General features: G+C 42.7%; 1 protein-coding gene across 2 annotated transcripts in view; it reads right to left on the bottom strand.

Annotated features, from left to right (window-relative positions):
• Positions 1-15,415, bottom strand: part of AOAH (acyloxyacyl hydrolase) — a 192,174-nt gene that overhangs the window by 113,865 nt on the left and 62,894 nt on the right. Inside the window, exon 5 of one of the 2 annotated variants that reach the window (XM_017502197.2) lies at positions 1,084-1,143. The exons of the other annotated variant lie outside the window; for it this stretch is intronic. Coding sequence (XP_017357686.1) covers positions 1,084-1,143 — 60 coding nt within the window. The remainder of the gene's footprint in view (positions 1-1,083; positions 1,144-15,415) is intronic. 2 annotated transcript variants of the gene reach the window in all.

Raw genomic sequence — 15,415 nt, 5'->3', positions numbered from 1 at the left:
AAATATTGCACTAGATATACTAAAACACTGTTTGTTGTTTACCTGAAATTCAAATTTAACTGGGCATCCCATATTTTTACTTGAGAAATTTGGCAAGCCTAGCCATGAGGGATTTTCCTCCCTTTTATTTCTATGTTGCCAAATCAATAATACCTCAAATGCAGTGCATCAAGGTGAACGATGAGCTAGCTAGCAGGGAGAAGCCAAGGATGAGGACTGTGCCCTCCCATTGCTGATGGATGCTTCCTTACCGCCAGGATCTTTGGCATTGACAATGATGTCGTGCTTTAAAGATGTACTTTTCTGTTTCATTTTCAAATGGGGCTGATTTGCAACCAGAGCCTAAGTCAATTAAGCCTGTGAAAACTGATCTGAAGTAAACATTCTATCTGTTGAACGAGAGTATTGTTATACAAGAGGACAAATTAAGGAAACATGAATAAAAATTGTGCTAACTTTAACTCTCATTTATTGAGGACTTGGTAAGTCCTAGGCAAGATCCCAGATGCTCTCTACACTCTCAACTCTATCAGTCCCAACACTGGAGTACAGTATTATCATCCCTGTCTTACAAACAAGAAAACTGAGGCTCAGTGAAATTGAGCACCTTGCTTGAGGTCACATTTTTAGAAAGTGGAGGAGCAGGAGGATACAGCCTCCTCCAAGATGGTTTACTGAAAAGCAGCAGTTCTCAACAGGGGTGTTTTGCTTTCCAGGGCACATTTGGCAATGTTAGGAGGCATTTTTGATTGTTGTGACTGGGGAGGGGTGGGTGGTGGTACACTGGCATCCAGTAGGTAGAGGTCAGAGCTGCTACTGAATACCCTACAAAGCCCAGGACAGCCAGCACCACAAAGGATTATCCTGCCCCAAATGTCAGCAGTGCTAAGGCTGAAAAACCACGCAGCAGTGAAAAGGCAGGAAACACAAGTGGAAGCAGCGTATGTTCCTACTTCCATCCCATGTAGCTATGGTGCATTGCAGGCTTATATCCAGAGCAGTCCTTGCCTTTGGGATGTGAGAGCTGGGGCCAGAGAGGGCATGCCAAGGAAGAGGCTGGCGTTCTACCCGCTGAGTGCTTACCAGAATCGGGGACTTCTTGACAATTTGTCTTGCCTTCTCTAGTGTAAATTCCCATGCCACCTATAAAAGCAAAGTTAGATAACATTACAACTCATGTCTTATCTTTTCTTCCTACATCTTTTCTAAAGTTAGGATATTTAAAGTCCATAAGTTTTCAATAAATGAACTACTCTGTAAATTTGTAATAAAATAATTCAAAAGAAGGCAATTGCACATTAATAGCTCCCTTTATTTTGGACTTTGCTTTGTGTCAGATGCGGTGCTAAGTACTTTGGGAACATTATCTTATGTACTCTTTAAACAGCCCTGTGAGATATGACCATTTCACAGATGAGGAAACTGAGATGTAGAAAACCTAAGAGATCTCATAGCTGGGGTCTGGCAGAGAGGCAATCTGAACCTCTGCTTCCTGACCCTTCTGCTACACTGATCTCCATAAGCAATTTACTATTCTTGTGCCTAAAACCCCCCAGTTGGAAGCTGTCAACAGCCTGCTTGAGTGTCTTGTGTTTTAGCGGTGAAGAATGACCGACAGTTGCTGTGCAAGCTAACACCTCATCTCTCAGTCACCTCCTCTTCTCCTGGTTGGAGATCCCCTGTCCTCTTTCAACCATTGTGAGAGCATCAAAGTGCATCTTCCAAGTGTACACACATTGCAATAATAAAGAGTTAGCGCATTACTACCAGTGACAACTGCTGTGCAACTCCTGAGGCCACTGTGTTTGTCTATTTGTTGGGAGGTGGAAGAAGAGCAACCCTGAGGTGGGTGGGGATGAGGAGGATTTGATCTCAGCACTGCTTCCCACAGCTTTCAAACCCAGCTGAATGTACATGTCCTGCTACCCCTCTCCTGGGCCTGCTACCTGTACAGCCCTAAAGTAATCTGCTCAATAATTGGAAAGCTCTGTCTGTTGGCTGCTAAGAGTGTGTGTTGATGACTTGAGAGGAAAAGTTGCTCTTCAGGTGGGTTTGGTTGCCAGGGTGCCCTGCTATGGTGTATGTTTCCTAAAACATTGAAAGGCTACTGTGCCAGTTGGTGAACAGCTGTGTCCCTAAGCCCCTGAGGGTCCTCTACTCCTGCCCTGACCATCCAGCCCCTTGCTTGGACACCCCCAGGCCTCCTTGTGATCTGTCAACTATGGGGCCACTGTGATAGTCCCACCCAGTGGTCACCTCCAGGCTGTGCTCCCACCGCACCCAGTATCCCTTCTGATTGGTTGGCAGTAGGCCAAAAGAGTTGATCCCGATCTTCCCTTTTGAAACGTGACATCTTTACTAGAAAAGCTGTTTAGGGAATGGCCCCATTCAAAAACTGACCTCATTAAATGCACTTTTGACCTTTTCTGGAAATTCTAGCAAACCCTGAAAATTCTCCTGTTGTGTAAATTAAGCAACTCTGGCATAGTCAGTGTAATAGACACCAGATTTTAGTGCAAACTTCACTTATGGTGCCCTCTGTGGCTGCCTCTATCAGCCAAGAGCTCATTCCCCACATTTTAAAACGTGAAGGTGGTAGTCCTCTGCCTCAATCATGTGCCCCTGCCTCTCTGTCTCAGAAATACTGCTTTGCATTCTCAGGCCCAGTTTAAAATCTTCAGAGCCTCTCACAGTCCCTAAGCCCCTGAGAGTTGTTGCATAGTAGGTGCTCACTAAACATGGAAATAAAAGCAAAAGAAAGTAGTTAATATAGTATGTTAAACAAGGAAAACAGGCTACCAAATTTTATGCACATAGGAAAAAACGTGGCAAAGGAATATGCTAGAATAATGATGGGTGATAGCTTTTTCCTTTTGCTCTTTTCAGGTTTTCTAAATTTTAAACAATGAGTACCAGCTCAGCAATAAATGTTTTCAGAAAAGAGCTCAATCCATGTTGTCTTGTTTCTCACTGAGGAAAATGATGTGCTCAGTGTACCAATATGCAAGTGAGGGCCCTGGGGATCTGGCGTTGAAAGCCATGGTGAATGGCATAGACATCCCTTCCCTCCCCGAGCTTCATCCCTGGCAAGGAAACTGACCTCGAGCAAGTACAGTAAACAGAAGTGGGATGAAGCAGAGAGTGCTGAATCCCTGTGCGAGAACCAATTTGATTCTAACCCAGCTCCGTTCTCTGGGGCTCGATGTTTGTTGGGAGGTATGGACAAACCATGAAAACAGGATGTGGTAAGCACTGTAGCAGAGGCTGTGGGGCTGAGGCGGGATGGGCGGCTTGTGTGTCCTCCCGCGAAGTCTAGGGCAGGTTCATCTGGATGTGGCCGAGTCCCTGATACTAGTGCATATAGGGGTGGCAGAGGGAGCCAGGGCCGGGGCTGCAGGGAAATGCACCGGCTCTTGCCAAGGAGGGGAGTCAAAGCATCCAAGTGTGGGAACAGAGTCCTGGTCTCAGATGGACAGCCAGACACACCCATTTACTCAGCACCCCCTTCCAAATTCTAGTCACAATAACTGTTGGGAAAATACAGGTTTCTACTAGAAATTGGGGAACGGTAGGATCCACAAACTAGAAAATTAGAAGCATTTCTGCAAGATGCAGTTTGGGTAACAGCAAATTGAAGCAAAGAGGGAGCAGCTGAGCTTTTAGCACATTCAAAGATGAAGATGCCCTCATCTGTGCTGTAAAGTAAAGGGGACAGCTGCCTACTTCCCATGCAGCTGGGATGTAGGAAGTAGGCAGCTGTCCTCTTTATAGTGCAGTCCGCCCAGAGGTCAAGCACCTCACCTGATCACACAGGTAGGGGCAGAATCCCATGCAGGTAGAATCCCTGGGGTAGAATCTCACCAGCACCCTTGACACTAGGGCAACAGGAGCTCAATCAGTGCAGACACAGTGGCCGTGTGTAGGGTGCAAGTTTTGGTGTGACAAAAATATGGAGTCATGCCCTCAGACCCAGGGTTGCCTGAAGCCTGAGCCACAGTGGCTCTCACAACTGCCCTTTGGCAGAGGCTGTCCCCATGGTTAGGGATGGCAACCTGGCGGTGATGGTGACAGACTTGTCCTGCAGCTACATTTTCAGATATGCTACCTAAGATTCAGAAAATGGCAATTGATTCTACCCAACAATAAAGTGAATGGTGGCAGAAAGCTCTAGAAGCCACCACTGGCTCCCCCTGGGCATCACCCAAGGCTGGAGAAGGGCCCCAGCCTGGTCAACTTGAAGCTGCTGCAATAGCATAGGCAAGGGCCTTCAGGAAGCTCACGGCCTTGAGTAGGTGGGGAAGGATAAGTCAGGGATTCCAGGCTCAGAATAGCTGTGCACAGGAGCCAAGGGGGCACAGGTACAAAGGAAGATAGTTTACATCACCCTTAGGGGGAGAAAGCTTCTCAGGGGACCTTCAGCTTCAGCTAAGCTCTCACTCAAATCCCTCATCACCCCTAGAAAGCATACATTATCCCTCCTTTACAGCACAGTTCACCCAGAGGTCAAGCACCTCACCGGATCACACAGGTAGGGGCAGACTAGAGGGAGGTCTGCTTAGGATTCAGCTCCAGAGCGTTCAGTCTTCAAAACCCATGCGCAGCTTTCTCATTTACAGTGTGCCAGATAACAAAAATGGAGTTTCTGGCCTTTGAAACTGGCATCACATGGATCCACCCGGGAACTGGCATTCTAGAAGTCCCCACCCTACCTCCATTTGGTTAATTTTCCAGCTGCAGAACTGAAGTCTTGTCTCTCCAATAACCCTGAGAGCTCCTGGGTTGGGGGGTTGAGGCTCTGGGCTATACTTTTTCATTTCACTTGACATCTTTAATAATATTGAGCCCAGGGCATGTAGGCAACAAGTATCTGTTGACTTAAATTCACAAAATCACGAAAATGGAAAGGACTAAGTAGAAACTAGGAAAGGGCTGTATTTTTCAGATATTTCCTTTGAAAGCTCAATACAAGGGTTGCTCCCTCCTGAAGCCGTCTCAGCTTCTGTTTCTTGGGTCGAGCTTTCCTTTTCTGTTTTCTTTACATTCCACATTATAATACACTCCCATGCATAGAAGTAATGTTGACTGAACAGAGGAATGAGACAATGTCTGAAAAATACAGCCCTTTTCCAGTCTCTGTTTAGTCCTTGATCATCAGATCACACAGTAGTGTATAGCCACGGGGGCTCACCACAACGCTTCTGTCTAGAAAGATTTAAGTGTCTACCCAAACCAAAGCCAGCCCAAAGTCTTCAGACAAGAGGAGAGGTTGGGGATTATTGACTGCTTTTATGGGTTGAATTTTGAATTGTGTCTCGCCAAAATTCATGTGCTGAGATCATAACCCTGCAGCAGCTCAGAATGTGACCTTATTTGGAAAAAGAGTCATTGCAGGTGTAATTATTAAAAGCAATGACAAAAACCACAATTACTTTTGCACCAACCTAATAGTTAAGCTGAGGTAAGGTCATATTGGAGCAGGGTAGGCTGGCATCCTTATAAACAGAACACCGTGCAAAGGAAGAGAAAAAGACACATAGAGGGAAGATGATGTGAAGATACAGAGAGAATGCTAACTGTAAGAAACACCAAAAATTCCCAGCAAACCACCAGAGCTGAGGGAAAAAGGCATAGAACAGATTTTCTCTCACAGCCGTCAGAAGCTAACCCTGCTGATTTCTTGAACTTCAGCCTCCATAACTGTCAGACAATTGTTTTCTGTTGTTTAAGCACCCCAGTTTTTGGTCACAGCCCCACAGACTCATACAACTTCTTTTGCTCCCCAGGGTGATTTTTGTTCTTGACCTTGAACTAAGAGTAATTTGGTTGATGGACGAGCAAGGGCCAAGTGCTCATCACTATCAGTTTTTTGGGCAAAGTGGTGCTCTGTTAGGGCTTATGCTCTGCCAGGCATCAGCCACATGGGAGCCCAAGGAAAAGGAAGAAAGTACTGTGGTCTGATTTAGCCATTTGGATGGGAGCAAAATGTGCATCTTCAGTAGAAACTTTAAATATTCGCCTCTATTGTTATTTGCCATTTAAAATGATTTTGGGCCATAGAGTGTTTGTGGGTTCAAATCCTGGCTTCATTAGTTATTAGTTGTAGGACCTTGGGCAAGTTAGTTAAGCACTCTGAGCCTCAGTTTCTTCATCTGTAAAATGGAGATGATAATAGCATTGTGAGGATTGACCAAGATTGCACTTAAAAATAGTGTCTTGCATATTAGTAAGCATGACATTAGTATTAACAATAATTGATGTTTTTATTTTGGTATGTAATGTCATCAATACACAACTGGAAAGATTATAACAATTGCAATGTCAGTCTATAGAAATGTATGCTATTTTCCAAGGATCCTGAAAATTGCCCTGAGAAGAAAGTATTACTCTCCCTGTTTTACAGGTGATAAAACTGAGGCTCAGAGAGATGACACAATTTAACCAGGGCCAGTCTGCAAGCACAGCTGACATCAGCACTTGAATTTCCAGACTCCAGGGCCTTTCCCACCACTGAAACACTGTTTTCCAAGAATGAATTAAGCCCAAAATGTTAACACAAGCAAGAAAATATGATCTATGAGGTTTCACCTGGCTTTGGGGAAGGGCAAGTGTGGCTCCCATGGAGTGAAGACAGTTTAATGCAAAAGGTCAGATAGATGAGAGGACAGGCTCTAGGTGTCAAGAACCTAGGCACGTGGGTGGAAATTCATGCAACCCTGGTACAAGCATGGTGGCAGGAATATGATTGGTAAGGAAAGGAGAAAGAAGTATTCTCCCAGTCAGTCATTTCTTTGTGCAGTTGTTCATTCTATCCATTTATTTTACAAATACTTCTTTAGTGTTTATGTTTGATAAGGTTTGGATTTGTGTCCCTGCCTGAATCTCACGTTGAATTGTGACACCCAATACTAGAGGAGGGCCCTGGTGGGAGGTGACTGGATCATGAGGGTGGATTTCCCCCTTGCTCTTCTCATGATAGTGGGTGAGTTCTCACGAGATCTGGTTGTTTAAAAGTATGAAGCACCACCCCCTTTGCTCTCTCTTCCTCCTGCTCTTGCCATGCAAGATGTGCCTGCTTCTTACTTGCCTTCTGCCATGATTGTAAGTTTCCTGAGGCCTCACCAGCCATGATTCCTGTACCAGCCTGCAGAACCATGAGCCAATTAAACCTCTTTTCTTTGTAAATTACCCAGTTTCAAGTATCTCCTTATACCAGTGCAAGAATGGACTAATACAATGTTGCATTGTGAATTATATGCCGGGGACATAGTAGGGAATGAGACTTCAAGAGTGTTATAATCTAGGAGAGAAGATTGACAGTAAACACTGTAATTAGAAAACAGTTTGGAAAGTGTTAAGTTGTAGTTGCTATTCTCCTTCTTCTATAGATGTGGTAAACTGAGGCTTAGAGTAGATAAATAACTCCCCCAAAGTCACAAAGACAATGAGTGGCACGGTTCAGATCCAGTTCAGACCCACTTGGCACAAGGTCCATTCTTTTTCACTCTGCTCTGGGAGATGTTAAGGGGAGTGCTAAAAACGAAACTTTTTTTTTTTTTTAAGTTTAACAAAAGTTTGGAAAATCTGAGAATGAAATCCTCCCTTGCGAAAGCCACGCCACGGCTTTGGGCTGCTTTGTGGGAATAAATAGTATTTAGGTTGGGTGTTTTCCTAAACATTCAAAGGTTTCAGCCAAAGCCCATTCAGCTCTATTGACTACAATGGTAAGCACACAAAGAGCATGGCAAACAGGGGATCCTCAGGGACACGATGGAATGTCTGGAGCCATTTTAAGAGTATAGGCGAATTGTACACGACACATTCAGTAATTGGGCTTTCTAAGGTTCTGTGATGTTAAAGAATTGAATTCTGGTACACTTAGGAAGGAAAGAAAAACAGTATTTTTAGGCATGAGTTTCTACAGTGAACAATTTTGAGTGATCAAGTTCTCTGTTAACAATTATAGCATCAGTAGATTTGAAAAGTACAAAACGTGCCTTTGTTCAGTTCGCATGGTTGACAGCAGTGACAGATTCTCACAAAGGAGAAAGCCCCTGGGAAGTAAAATGATGATTCGAAACGGGCGTTTTTTATTGTCAAAGAGCATGCATGAATGGGGGGGAGGTGGGGGGTGGGGAGACTGCTCATCTATGCCAAATCTTTTCTAGAAGTTTGTTAGGACAGGTTGTTCCTAATGCCTGAATTCACTGGTATAAGTTGATTTTTTAAATGGAGCAAGATTTGAAAGATGAGATCTTCAGGGACTTTACTGCCCACTAGAGGAGGGGAGTATGTAAATAGCTACAGCATGAGGCGCTGTGTTCTCCCGCCCCACACCAACCAAATTCCTAGGTTGGAACTCTAATCTCCCTCTGATGGTGTTTGAAGGTGGGACCTTTGGATAGTGTGATTAGGTTATGAGGGTGGAGCCCTCACAATTTGAAGAGTGCCCTTATAAGAAAACGCTAGAGAGAGCCCTCTCTTTTCTCCATGTGAGAACATAGTGGTCTGCACCCAAGAAGAGGTCCCTTGCCAGAACCTGACCCTGCTGGCACCCTGATCTTGAACTTCTAGCCTCCAGAACTGTGAAAATACATTTCTGTTGTTTTTAAGGCACCCAGTCTAGGACACTTTGTTAGAGCAGCCCTAACTAAGACAGGAAGAGCAGAAAGAGCCAATAGAGAGGTACAGGAAACGGCTTCAAGGCAATTTCTATTCAGCAGGAAGACAAAGGCAAGAAGTTCCACTGCTTGTGGGTTTTTTATCAAACAGTGGCATGTCCAGCCTTTGTGTAGAATTTGCCGGTCTGTTATTATATCTGCATTCTGCTGTATCTTACAGTGGCTATTTTTCCAATATTCAGGATTTAGCTCTATCAAAGCCCAATTTGGTTTTAAGGTTCTGACATTTTCCAGCTCCAATGGGCATTTATGACTTTAAATTATATGCTAAAAATAAAGTCTGTTCACATCATTTTCTTCTTCCAGGGATGAAAAAAAGGGTAAAAGGAAAAGGAAAAAGCCATTACTTTAAAATGCATTCCCTTTTATTGTTGAATGTCTCTTCTTCATACATATTTTACTCTTAGCTAAATTTTCTTCTTTCCTGCTTCTAGGCTAATTCTGCATTGTATAACGATTAGTATCATCGGTGTACTTAATCACGCCCTTGCTATTGCTTCCTATTCTCCAGGCAAGACCTTTCTTAAAAATGCCTTATTTAAAACAGCATTATTTTTACCGATTCCTTTTCCCGATATTATTATTCATTGATTTTACCACCACCATCACATACCACTCTGCTATAGAGTTCTTAGAGTTCACACCATACGGGTTCTTCTATGACTTCAAGTTCTACACCAAACATCGTATATAGTTTATCTCTAAATTTTATGCTAACTCTGCCAAATAGGAAATAACTGTTCTTAACTCTACTTTGTAAATGAGAAATCCAAGACCCGGTGCTGAGTGAATTGTTCAAGGTTTCACAACTAATACCACTGTCCCATTTTGACTGTTTATTTCCTGGTATCTGGGCACATAAACAAGCTCTCCAGTACTTGGCTCTATGGTATATTCTTATTTTATAGCATGTTGACCTATTCTTTACACAAATGACTTCTGGTAAATAATTGAGTTAATCCGATGGTGAGTATGGTTCAGTCATAAGGGTCTTTTGTTACAATCTTTTACTTTTTTTTTTCTATTCGCCTTTAGGTTGTATGATCGGTCTTACTCTATGTTACACGATAAATCAATTATTTGTATTAGTTTCCTATTGCTGCTATAACTGATGACCCTAAGCTTAGTGGCTGAAAACAACACAACTATTCTTTTACAGTGCTGGAGGTCAGAAATTCAGGGCTAAAATCAAGCTGTCTGGAGAGCAGGGTCCTTTTGTAGGTTCCCAGGGAGAACCCATTCCTTGCTTCTTCTAGTTTTTAGTGGTGATGGCCTCATGGCTCTAAATGCCACCACTGTTGTCACATTTATCCCCCTTGTTCTGATCCCAATGCTTGCCTCTTGTAAGGATTCTTGTGATCACATCAGACTCACCCAGATAATCTGGGACAATCTCCCTGTCCAAAATACTTAACTAAATTGCATCCCCAAACCTCCTTTTGCTGTCTAAGGTAACAGACACAGGTACTGGGGACTAGAATGTAAACTTGGGGGTGGGGGAGATTATTCTTTCTATCATACTCTCATTCAACAAATAGTTGTTTAGTAATTAATGCATGCAGTGAACTATGTAAGGCTCTGAGGAAATTTCAGGGACTAGCACTATGTTTGAAGAATGAAACAGACAAACTGTCACTGCTTTCATGGAGTTTACACCCTAACAGAAGATGCAGACATTAAATAATAACTTTATAATTATTGAATTACAGTTGGAATAAATGCTGGAAAAATCGAGTGCGAAGAATGGCGAGGAATTGTAGAGGAACTGGCTTAATTTGGGACATCAGGGAAAACTTAGAGGGAATGACTTTGAGCTGAGCTCTAATAGGGGTGATTAATTAAGTGAAGATGAGGGCCAAGAGTGGATGCTGGGAGACCAGTGATTAAAGGCTTAAAACTCAAAGGATCTTTTAGAATCATTCCCAGTCATTAGCGTCATTAGCTGTTCTTGAGCTGAGGGAATTAATAAGCATGTTCTCGAGAGAGAGAGTTGTCATTTTCTGAATTTCTCAAAAGCAGGCAAGAAAAATGTTCATATCTCAAATATCACGGAAATATCTTCCTTGAAATAATTTGATTTCTTCCACTTATCAAAAGTCAATAGTAACTTAACATTTGCATTATTTTTGCTGTCCTCTGAAGAGCCTTAACACCTCTATGAGTTTAATAGCCCCCAAATCAGTCTTTATACAAGTTTAAGTAGGTAAATTAGCCAAGATTCCAAATATGGGTGTTAGCAAAAATACAGCTTTGAATCTATGGCAAGATCATGTGAAATGCTTGCAGAAAAGATTGATCAGTAGAGCATAGGTCCAGACATAGTGTTCCAATGTTCCAATGCCGTCCTCAGTTCTCTTAGAGGTTAGATTTTTTTTTTTTTTTAGATGGAGTTTCGCTCTATCACCCAGCCTGGAGTGCAATTGTGCAATCTTGGCTCACTGCAACCTCCATCTCCTGGGTTCAAACTATTCTCCTGTTTCAGCCTTTTGAGTAGCTAGGACTACAGGTACATGCAACCTGGCCTGGCTAATTTTTATATTTTTAATAGAGATGGGGTTTCACCATGTTGGCCTGGTCTCAAACTCCTGACCTCAGGTGATCCTCCTGCCTCGGCTTCCCAAAGTGCTGGGATTACAGGCATGAGCCACCTCTCTAAACTCTAAACTCTAAGGTTTAAGCCTTTAAATATGCAGAGAGCAACTTAATTTTGTGGTCTCTAATACAGAAAGCCTTTTCTATTTCTGTGGTAATTTCTTGCCTAATCACCATCAAAGAGCTTTGTGAAGTCAAAATACATGAGGGGGATAAAATCTCATCTTAATTTTTCACTTTTTAAATTATAAGAAAGGGTGATCATTTTCTCCTAAATTTTCAGTTCTTTAATCTTTTTCCTTAAATCATTTGTTTGTGTCCTTTGCTGACTTTTTTTCGTTTTGATTTTTTTAGGAGCTCTTTGAATCAAAGAGAAAATAATTCACTGTGTGGCGTATTACGAAAACATTTACCCAGTATGTGATTTCTCTTTTAACTTTGTGAAGGGGGAAAATTTTTACTAGTCAGATATATTAATATTTCCCTTTGTGACTTTTCAATCACAAATTACAGATACAATTGGTCAGGTTTTTTATGGTTCAATTTTTTAAGTGATTCAGTCTTTAATCATTTGAAATTTATTTTGCTATAAGGTATAAATAGGCATCTAGCTTAAATTTTAAAAAAATGTCTAGTCTTTAGTCCATTGTATTTATTGAGTAATCCAGTGTTTTAGCACTGATTTGAAATGCTATTTTAATCAAATACAAGGATCTCAAATGCATTTAGGTTTATTTCTAGACAGTATATTTTGCTCCATTTTAAGCTAACTTTCTGTGTCTAGAAAACTATATTCCCTTGTCACTTATCTTGTTGTTCATAATTTCCTCAGATGTTCAAAGAGGAACTTTTAAAAACATTGTCAATTATACAACTTCACAACCAACAATTTGAATTTTGATTTTTCTCCTCTGTAAAGTAAGATAATGGAATAATCTTATAATTGTGTGGGAGGTTTTAGATGATGTATATCTGCTAAGTACTTAGTCCAATTCCATGGCAGTCAGCACTGCCTTTTATTCTACAGCCCCTCATGTGTACATGTAAAATAGAAGCTTGGTAAAGCTTTGAGCTTCCAGCCCAAGTGGGCTGGCACCAGAATCTGTGCTCTTCAGCATCATACTGAATTGCCTCTCAGTTAGAGGCAGAAGAGAAACTTGATTTCTTGGAAAGCTGGAGGGGAATGAGTGTTCTGTGAGGTTTGTTTTTACACGTATTTTTTTAGAATGGGAGAGACTTGGGCTTGTTACCAGGCCTTCTCATTTTCTTCTTTGGGTGTAGATAACTTCAGTGCACCTTTGTAATTAGCACACTATTTTGAGAAAATCCACAGAAAACGAATGAATTCCAAATAGTTTAGGTCTAAAACCTCTAGTTCTCTCTTTCCTTCTAAGAGGCCTTATTCCTAGGGGTCTGGAGACTGGAAACTCGTAGCTGAGATTAAGTTGATGAATCAATCAGAAAAGGGGTGGAATCAAGGAATGGCTGGGGAAAAGGATGCAGTGAGAGGGCAAGCGGGGATACGTGGTTTTGGATGTGTGGGAGGTGAGAAGCAGGAGAAGGGACAGTGCTTTCAGGCTTGGGCCAGTCTCCAGCGCTACAGTTCTCACCCTTCAGTGCCCGTCAAAAGTGTTCTGCAAGTGCGATGCTTAAACCCCACCCAGGAAGACCAGAGCAGGTGCCCTGAGGTGAGTCCCATGTTTACTTCTGAAAACTACTTCACATTCTCAAATAAGCAAAATGCTTTGAACTCTGGTATAGTCCACTGAGACCAGACATCCTCACAGGGGAGAAGGTAAGGCATGTCCAGGATTGCCCTTCTCATCCTATTTTTCATTCAACCAATGTTACAGAGCACTTACTATGTGCCAGGTACTATGCCAGTCCAGGAATACGATGGTGAGCAAAAAAGACAGGGTCCTTGCGTTCAGATGATATCAAAGAAATAAACAAAGTGATGTGAGAGAGCAGGAAAGGGGAGTTTCTTCAGAGAGGTTGGTCAGGGAAGGCCTTTCTGAAGAGGGGGTACTTAAACCAGCAGGGGGACAAGGTGCTGGCCATGCAGGGAACTGGGAGTTCTAGGTAAAGGGCCCAGCACAAGGGGCGGACGCAGGCGAGGTGGAGCGTGCTGGGCAAACTACTCTACCCTGAAAAAGCCACCTCTACTCCTGTTCCCTCCAGGGAGAGCTCAGCTCTCGTCTGCTGGTTTCTGTTCCTCCTTGCACCTTGTGTGAGCTCACTCGTCTCTTCCTCACTGTTCGTCTGTAAGCCTGCCTCTCCTGCTAGAAAAGCTATTTATATTGCTATTGCCTGCCACACTTGCTGGATTACTGTTCTACATAATTCATTCTACATAAATATTTGCTGGCTGATAAAAAGAAAAACAATTATTCCGTAGAAAGTATGGGACTTCAGGGAAGTCTCTCGGTTCTCTAGGTATCAGTAGCCTCATTTATAAAATGACAGAATCGTATCTGTCCTGCAGACTTGGGATGGTTAAAAGAGGTAACTTATTAGGGTACCTGGCTGTGGGGTTGGCACACGGTAAGGGTTCAAGAAATGTTTGCTGAGGCATGACTAAGTAAGCGAACGTCTCTATGGTTTGTTACTGAGAAAGTTGGGTTATTGTGCAAGGTTCTTGAAAATTAAGCTGTTTATGGTATTTTATGAAAACCAAAACTAAAGCTGCCTTTACTTCCCTCTGGCTCTGAGAAGTGCCAACACTGAATGTGCTCCAGAATCTGTGCTAAACGCAGACACTGCTGACGTGAAGGGCTGGAGGTCTAAAGTCCAGGGCCCTGGGTTGAGTTCAGATTCTAATCACTACTTATGAGGCTTGGGTAAAGGCTTTAAGCCACAACTACAAAACATGTCTGATAATCATACCTATAAAATAGAGTTTGACCCTGTGACATTAGGTTAAAATTAGAGATATCAGTATGAGCTCACGTCCACATACACACACGTAGAGACACACACACAGACACAGAAACAATTGTAGATATTTGTGTATACATGGGTTGTATACACACATACTTTACTTAGCTCTCCACAGAGAAGACCAGGACCAAAGAAGGCCAATCAGCAATGACATCTCAGTAGCAATGGTCACACCTAACAGCCAGATCTTGGTTTCCAAATACCATTCTCCAATTAAAAGAGCCAGGTCTCCTTAGGGACATGCTGATTCAAGGAAAGGGGCAGAAGAATACAAGATAGCAAGATGAGCCTGGATCACCTGGTAGTGTCAGAACATAAAGTAGCACGGAAGAACAAAGAAGGGCAGAGGAGTGTCAAAAAGACCCAGGAGGCTCCCTAAGCTTCCAATGGTAGCAAAACTGGAAAAGTGGAAACACTTGTGCAATAAAATAGTGTATATTTGAATTATAACTCAAAGTATAAAATACATATACATGAATCTGTGTTAGTGTAAATAAATGATTGGCTAATTAAATAAATAAGGGAGAAGAGAGATGTTTTTTACATAGGAGAATTCCAAAAGATATATGTGGATATTCCATATTGTGGGAGCGGGGGCTTGGTCCTCCCTGGCCTCCCTGAGTGTAGGCAGGACTTAGAGACTCATTTCTAAAGAACAGAGTAAAGGAAAAGGGGGGAAATGGTGACTTTGCAATTGGGAAACCTGGCAAACGATCCTTTCACCGAGTGATGGAGGTTGACCTCACTAGCGATGTCGTGTGGCGTCATTTAACCCTGATAGGATGTCATGAGAAGAACGCTTCACCTCTGTGGTGTTCTTTCCAAAAAACCCTAACACCATTAAACCAAGACAAAAACATCAAACAAATCCCAATTCGGAGAACATTTTACTGATGTACTTGTACCCCTGAAAACTGTCAAGGTCACAAAAAACAAGGAAAGATGAAGAATCTGCCACACACCGAGGACACTAAGGAGACATGAAAAAGAAATAGGTGGGTGATGAACAATGAGAACACTTGGGCACAGGGAAGGGAACAATACTCACAGGGCTAGGTGGGGGGTGGAGGGCAGGGGAGGGAAGGTACAGCGGGGGTGGGGCAGAGAGGACGGTGAGGGATAACACTGGGAGAAATGCCTGGTGTAGGCAACAGTGGGGAGGGGGAGGGATAGAGACAGCAAACCACCATAGCATGTGTGTACCT

The sequence above is a fragment of the Cebus imitator genome, unplaced genomic scaffold (assembly GCF_001604975.1).
Source record: "Cebus imitator isolate Cc_AM_T3 unplaced genomic scaffold, Cebus_imitator-1.0 Scaffold294, whole genome shotgun sequence".
In the NCBI taxonomy this organism is placed as follows: Eukaryota; Metazoa; Chordata; class Mammalia; order Primates; family Cebidae; genus Cebus; species Cebus imitator.
Note: the sequence above shows the minus strand (reverse complement) of the source record. Positions and strands in the feature narration are given on the sequence as shown.